Below are 8,771 nucleotides of genomic sequence, written 5' to 3' on the forward strand. Positions count from 1 at the left end.
GTACTCTTGTATATTTTTTTGCGATTCACCATCGAAATGAATAAAATTCCATTTTCGAAATTAATGAGGAATTATGAGAATCCATAGTTGTTGAAAAATGTATTCGCAAGATCAGGTAGATCATCATAATCCCCAATGATGGCTGCAATAGCATTTTATTTAGAATATAGTACTTATTAAAATAAATAATGAAATATTTTCTTATCTTGAGTTGAAATAATTTTTTTTAGAAATTAGTGAAATGAAATATTCCTATGTTTTATTACTTATTGAGAATATTCTTAAGTTGTAAAGTATAAACCTCCGAAGTCAGTGCCAAATTTTCAGATCAACTACTGCACCATATGGGATTGTTTTTATGAACTGAACATTTCTGATGTTTGGAACAAGAATCAAATATGTTCAAATTCCAAATTGAGAAAAATGTAACAGAAAAGAATAGGTATATATTGTAGGTGATTGAAATAAATGGAGACGAATAAACAAGGTTACTAGCATTTCTGAGAACATTGTTTTAGCATGTAAAAGTTAATTTTTCAAACAAAGTTACATAATAAACAGAAACCTCTAAAAATGGAAATTTGTTGTTGCTACAAACCACTGATATAGTATTAATATTATATTGAGGGTTATATATAGTTAAGTAATCTCATAATTAAACCTAATGTTCTGTTCTCTAAGCTGAATAGTGGTAGTACAAGAGTCTGGTGGAAAAAATGTAAGTTATTTACAGTTGATTAAAAAGAATCAATAGTTCCAAAAGTAATTTTTGGAAAATTATATTTCAGGAATCATTAGACGTACAGATGTCTATTAGCACTCATATTAAAGCTAGTTTAATGAACTATAAAATAGTATATGATATTTATCTTCGTAGGAGTCGTAGTTTTCATGATATGTGCGAAAATAAATGTACAAAATGTTAATTTCTAGTTGTTCAGACAAATTATTTGATTTATGAAAAAATATATCTCAATCAGTAAACATACAGACATCTACCAGCACTAAAATTAAAACTAGTTTAATGTACTATAAACTAGTTTATAACGTTTATCTTCGTTGATTTTATCATATTTGCAAAAATAAATAGTTGATGATTTAGCTGTTCGGACAAAAGTTTTGGACTTATGAAGAATTATATTTCAGAAAGTATTAGAAGTACATATGACTGCCAGCACTAAAATTATAGCTTATTATAACATAATGTTAAAGAGTTTATTACACTTATATTGGTAGGAGAAGAAGTTTTCATGATATTTGCTAAGTAAATTCATTTCTAGGTTTTTCATATACAAAATTCATATCCATATGCGAATATCATAAAAACTACTACTCCTACGAAGATATATAACTTTATAGTACGTTAAACTAGCTATATTTTGAGTGCTGGTAGACATCTTTACCATGGGTGTACCCAGCGGGCGGTAGAAGAGGGTAGCTCCCCCTTCCCCCCCAGGAGTGAACAAAATTTAATGAAAATATACATTTTTTTTTTCAAGTAAATACTAATTGTAATAACTAATAAAGTACTGTGACAATTATATACAATTCATATATAATTTCAGAAATGTTTTATTTAATATTTTTATATAATTTGGTGTACAGTTTATTTTTTTAGAATAATTTGTTTACGCTTGTAATTTTTTTTTATCTTCATATCGTAATGTATTCGGACAAGAATATGTCTTGTGAAGACTCCGGAGAAGAGGAAGAGACCCCGTTTTCGGAAATAAGCGAAACGGATTCCCAATATTAAAAGAGGCATACTCGTCAAAAATGTCACAGAAACACTGCCCCCGGGTCAGCGGGCAATTCACCTAATAAGAAGAAGAATAAAACGGCTAAGTCAAAAAAGCAAGTTGAACCAGCTAAAACTCGCAGTAAAACCATTGCAGTCACAAAACCAGAACTGACCACACTTATCCCATCTACCAGCAATAATTCTACTGTTGTCAAAAATTTAACTATTAACATTCCAGAGTCTCAAGGATTTTCAGATCCAGAACCACCTCCTATTTCCGTCGCCAAAATAGATAATATCATATTGTTCGGTCAATATAATAGCTGACTTGATCGGACTGTCAAATTTTAGATGATTCTCACGCGTCAAAGACTTAAAGATAAATACCACCAACTAAGACCATTACAAAAAACTAGTCAATCATTTAATTGAGAAGAATTATGACTTTCATTGTTATCAATTGAAGCAAGAAAAGGCATACAGAGAGGTTTTAAGAGGCCTCCATTCAACCACTCCCACCCACTCTATCAAAACAGGGCTGAAAGAAATCGGCCACGGTGTGAGGAATATATCGGGTGTTTTACACCCCACTGAAAAATACCCATTACCAATTTTTTTTATAAGTTAGAGCCAGCCTGAAATAATTCTTAAACATTTCAGGTAACAAGATTGGTGTATTCAACAGCCAAAACAAAAACCGATTATTGTGCAGTGCACTAGGTGTTAAAACATAAAGCATACAAAGTCCTATTGCCATAACCAGGCTCTGTATCAACCTAAAAAGTTTATTTTACAAGTTATAGTGGAAAAAACTGAATTTAAATGTTTGTTTATAACAAATAAATTAAAATTTTACCTCTTGCGCACATGCATTTGACACATTGGACGCAAAGCACATTTCGAAAAAAAAAAAAAATAATGGCAAGAACAAGGATTTTTTCTATTTTGAAATAAGACTACGGCAAAAAAAGCTTGATCTGCAAGTAATAATAAAAAAATAAGTGTGATTTTTTGGAAACTTCTTATATATGGTGGATATAAATTTGTTTGATAACTTCAAATTTGTGTTCAGCAACTCAAAAACATAAAGTAAGCTATTCAAAACAAATGTATAAAACTTTCCACCTCTATCCTTTTTTTTAACACCATTCAACCTATTGCTGCACATTTTCATTCGACTCATTGGTCGAAAATCACTAATTGTATAAACTAAATTTTACTTAAAATGTAAAGTAAGCCACACAAATAAATTAACATGAGGCACAAAAACCACACATTATAAAAAAGAAAGTAGGAACATAAATTGTATTCATACAATCTAATATTAATAATATTACAATCAATAATACAATGTCCTTTTATGCCATAATTGTTTATGAAAATATATCATAATTATTTTCCTTTTCATGCATGTAAACATTTTGTCAGATTCTTCAATAATATATTTTGTTCAAGAATTTATTATTCCTGTATTTTCTCTAGCCTGGATTGAGAAGCAATATTTCATTGAGACTATAAAGAAATATATGCAAAAAATACACAAAAAGAAATAAAAAATTATTATGAAGTAAATAAATATAACTAAATAACATGAGTATTTACCATCATAGCCCTTGCATTACAAAAGTCAGAACAGGTAGCATTAATAACACAACTATTATAAATAACTTTCTATTTATTTAGTACATATTTTGTAATTATTTTGAGCAATTTATTTGTTTTCTCATCACATACAGACAGTCTTTTATTCTTATACACCATAAATCGTGACAAAAGTAATTTTTCCTTATCACAAACATTAATCATTAATCTAATTATTATTTTGATTAAAAACAATAGGCTTACAAAATAGCTATCATACTACTAATAAATATACCAACAATTATTTGTTTTATTTTTGTTATATCACTTTATTCATTATAAAATATTTTATGGTAATTATAAATTGTACTCATAATGATTAATTTTTTAACCTATTCTTTGTTATTCAAGTGTTGAAAAATTGGTAACAAAAGAAAATATACAACTGATTTTAATACAATAAATAAATACATACTAATTTTAGATTAAATAAATTAAATTACCTTTATATGTATTGAATAATAAATTAAATACTTTTATATATAAATGGGTGATTCTTAAAAAATGTCAAAAGCAGTATTAGTGAAGATTATTCCTTCAAATAATCAATCATCGAATGCAAATCATTATCAATTTTATCGATGGTTTTTAATTAAAAACAACTTTATTTTAGTATTTGTTTTTCTACATTAAGCTCTTTCCTCATTAATTATTCATTGAAATACATTTAAATATCTCATTAAAATATGCACTAAAATAATTAACTACATGAAATTTAAAGAGCTCAGAATCTTGGGAGGGAAATAAAAATATAATAAATAAATAAATAATTATAATAATAATAATTAAAAAAATCAAAATAAAAGAACCATTGGGTTATATGCACTTGAGTCCTAATGAACAACAAAAATAACTATCCAATTTATTTTCTTATTTAATCATGATTAATCATTTTTATCATCTAAACTAATAATTACTAATCATTTTTATCATCTAATCTAATCATCACAAATCATTTTTATTATCTAATCTTATTGTCACTAATCATTTTTATCATTTAATCTAATTGTCACTAATATTTTTTATCACCTAATCTAATGATCACTACCTCTATCTGTTGTGAAATCAATGCTGATCAAAACCTTTTTTCTGTAAATTCGAGAAAAATAATTTTGCGATGACATCATTATTTGTGTGCAGTAATGAAAAGTGTCCTTGATGAGGTACTTTAAAAGGTTCAAAATCTTTTGTTTTTTTTCTAAGTGGTCATGTCTTTGTTTAATAAATTCAAACTTGGACTATAATACTCATAGGTATGTGGGAGGTAAAAAGCTAGATGTAACACAAGCAAAATATTTCAAGGAGTAGCCGTGTTTTATTTTTGAAAATTTGTTGGACACCATACAGGTACTTGATAAAATATAGACGTGAATTATTTTTTAATTATCTTGTTGCTTATAACAATATATTTAATTGTCAAAGTATTCCTTTGATATAATATCAATGAAGAATTACAGTAAACAAATTTTGTAAGGAGATACGAACTAAAAAGACATGCCCATTTCTTATCGTGTACATAGATGTTTTTTTAAGGTAAAACGTTTATTATTAGAATGAATATAGAGGATAGGTTGAAATTACTCCCTTTTCCATTGATGAGGTTTCAAAATTGTTGTTCATAATTCCTAAAAACTACATAAAAAATTAGGAAATTCTTGACCAAAAAATGGATCTATTTTTGAGAATCACCCTTGACAAATGTCTGAGTCAAAAACAAAAGGTAATAAATGATTAAATTTTAAATAATCATCTCTCATGGAAACCATAAATAATCATACATGTCTAAATCAGCATTAGGAAAATAATTATTTCTGGATAATCCTGAAGAAATATCCCTTAGGCAGGCCAAACAATATCTTCGATCCATTCTATGTAGTTAGATACTTTTGTATAAACACCAGGTATGTTTGTATTATAACTGCAATTGTTGCCGAAAGATATTACACCAATTAAAGTATACATGCATTGATGTTCACCGTGCGAAACTTGAATTGGTCCGCCAGAATCACCCTGTTAAAAACAATTCATTTAAAGAGTTATAAAAATGTTATAGTGATACTTTACATCTAAAATACAATAAAACTAAAAACATTCACTATTGCAGTGAACAGTAAAAGAATATTGGTAAAAAGCAATATAAGAAAATGATGAAAGATAAACATTGTGGAAAATGGGGTACATCAGCTAATTTTAATGATATAAGGAGGATAATATTGTTTTGGTGAATATAGGATAATATGCATGGCTTGGATTAGAAAATATTAAATTATGAATTATTTGTGATTTATAAAAACTTTCTCTAATATGTTGGCTTATTAAATGTATTAAATAGTATATTGATAAATTTCAATTATTTGATCAATTTTTATTTTACGTTATGTTTTGTAGTTTGGACCATAAATTTAAATATGTTAAATAATACAATTTTTAAAATAAATTTCTCAAGGCCAGCAGAACATGGCCTGATAATAGAACTCTAGATATATCTGTCAGCATTTATTTGTTCGATAATACTCCGACTCCCAGAGCTTGTAAAACTTAATATTTTATGTATATGAAGAGGCTTAAATTTTTAAAAACTCTAAAAATGTCTAATACTTATTTTTTAAATAAGAAATGTAACAGAGTATTGATAAAAATTGGAAAAAAAATATAAATTATTATAATATTTTAGACATATAAAGTTTTGACCTTAACTTGATTAGTGAAAGAAGTATCAGTTGGCTACTAAATTTTTAACAATACGGATGAGTTATTAGTCTGAGTTGACTTTCAATAGTGGAGCATCTTTACAAATTGTACTATCATTTAAAATTTGAACTAAGTAATTTTAACAAGGTGTAAGTGAATTGTTGCTGATTGGAACAAATCATAAATAGTGACCATGGTTGTGTATTTATATGAGCTAAAAATTATACAAAATTAATTTAAATAAAACACTTTTCATCTGTGAAGTAAGAAATAGTTTACTGACAAGTATGAAGTCAATCCAATGATAATGACTTCGAATAGAATACTAAAACAAGTATTTAAGGTGTGTAATTTGATGTCTTACAACCAAAAATCATTAAATAAGTACATTACATTTTGTGACTTTTTTTATTTATTATAACTGTATGCCACTGTTAAAATGCTGATTAAGAATAAAAGTAAGTATTTGTTTTTACATCCTTTAAATAAGTTTCAGTCAGCATAGAGGTTTTTTTTTAATATATTTTTTTATTGCTTTAGTTTGGAACTGAATATATCTTGGTCTTATGTTTATTGAAACTTTTTTGTTTAGCATAAAATTTCCTATAGATTAGTTAATAGAATAATTTAGTTTACCCTAATCTGATTTTAAACACTGATTATCTACTATCTAGACCATATGACTGCCAAAAAATGTTTATGTTCATATTTTATCCTAAAAAGTAAGTTAAAACTAGCATAATGTGTAGAATAACATACATAACATGCATCCTTTCCTTCGGCATATGTACAACCATAATGTTCAGGAAGATCTTTTATGTGTCGTTTATATTTTGCAGCACATGAACCTGGATCAACAATGTTCAAACTAACTTTCTGAAGAACCTCACTTGGTTTCTGTTCTGAAATTCAAATATGTAATTTCCTTAAAACCGTGTATATTATAATATAAAATAGATATTTCTAATATAAATAGTTCAGTCTTTTATCAAAGAGATATCGACCTTTTCAATTTTATATTTTTAGGCAGAAAATAATCAATTTTCAACTGCATATTATTAATCTGATAAGATCAAATAATGTTGTGGACTTAATATTACTATTAATAATACAATATTAATAGTACTTACAGTATTAATTAATTATTAATAGTATTAATAATTAATATTAATAATACATTATCAAAACATTTTATTAGGTTTAAATTGATTTTCAGACTTTTTTCAGTATTATTTTATAACCAAAAAGATTTTGATACAAAGTGAGAGTGACTATTGCTAAAATAATGCAGTCTGATCAAAAACCATATTCTCAGAAAACACCATGACAACTTTAGTAAATGATAAAACAATTTATGGAATCAGTTCTCATGTTGTGTGTATCCTGGGATAAGAGAAATACTTGATTTTAGGTTGATATTCACTTTAAATCGTAAAACATGTAGGTACCATATAAGATAAATAGATCAAATACCTTATTATTCATAGAACACACAACAAATAAAATCTATTTTTGATAGGCTTATTGCAGTTTTGGGAGTGGGTAGCTCACTGTGCTACAAACTCATAGGACCTGCATTCGAATCTGGCTGTGGCTGATAATTGCTTTCTGTTTCACTGTAACCATGAGTCAGCCCTGTGGCTTTGCAAGCTTTTTGGGGTCCACCCAACCTCATTTAGTTGGTACCCTTAATTGGGTAAAAATCTAAAGGGTCCTGCATTATTCTGACCAAATTACCTCCCAGCACAATCGTTGGACCAGTACCAGTGTACCATATTTTGTAGCAGTGTAGATAATTAATTTTTTTTAATAATAAGGTTTTAGTCTTAGAACTTTAATTCGTCAAAAAATCTTAACATTAGATAAGGTTACATTAACCCAAAAGGATAAATTAACTTTAGATGGAAAACTCCTCAAGTATACAATTTTTTTTTTAAAGGCTTTTATTTATTTTATTGCTGTGATTTTCAATCGAATTTTACCACACTTGATTATTTCGTCAAGCTGAAACTCGGTAAAAATACAGAAACGCAGTGATATATTAATTTTATGGCTATTGAGGTATTTGCTTCCAATGGTTGCTTTTACATTTGAAACCATGAAACGGCCAATCTACTCATCCCATTCTGATTTACATATTGGGCAAGGCTGGACACGAGTATGGTCCTACCTTTAGAGGTTAATAATAAAATAATAATAATAATGATAATAAAATAATAATTTATGGTTGACTGAAATTTTCAGGATCAGCTCCTGGAAGACAAGTCTAGAATGAGTCTCGCCCGATCCCATGTCAACTTACATCCAAAATGGCGGATCAAAGCTGCTCCCCGAATACTTTACTCTAAGGCGATATTTTCCAACCTAATCCCTACAGATATTATTCTCAAATCCTGAAATAACGAATGTACTTGGCAGTGTAACTAAACCACCATTAAACTATATGAATAATAAAGTCGTGTAAACTTTTGCCATTCATACAGTTCTACCAATGTTAAAAATTATGATACTTTTTTAAATCTTTTGTATCAAAATGGATATGGAAGATTTTGAAAACGCGATTTCTTGAAAAAGGGAATTTGAACGCTCGTATTCCACCAGATACCACCTCAATTAGAAAATGTTAATATTATATTTCAACTTCAATAATATTTGATTTTTAAATATATTATTGATAATTTTTTTACATTAATATAAT

General features: G+C 27.5%; 1 protein-coding gene across 1 annotated transcript; it reads right to left on the bottom strand.

Moving 5' to 3' along the window:
- Positions 1–3,398: 3,398 nt before the first annotated feature.
- On the bottom strand, positions 3,399–6,975 carry LOC136795780 (CLIP domain-containing serine protease B4-like; the record flags this gene model as incomplete). Its single annotated transcript, XM_067047486.1, is given in 2 exon segments — positions 3,399–5,392; positions 6,833–6,975. Coding segments are annotated over 2 exon segments (317 nt in total), but the record flags the coding sequence as incomplete, so codon positions are not given.
- Positions 6,976–8,771: the final 1,796 nt, after the last annotated feature.

Source organism: Halyomorpha halys, unplaced genomic scaffold (assembly GCF_000696795.3).
Source record: "Halyomorpha halys isolate HHAL.00 unplaced genomic scaffold, Hhal_1.1 Scaffold1957.1, whole genome shotgun sequence".
Classification (NCBI taxonomy): Eukaryota; Metazoa; Arthropoda; class Insecta; order Hemiptera; family Pentatomidae; genus Halyomorpha; species Halyomorpha halys.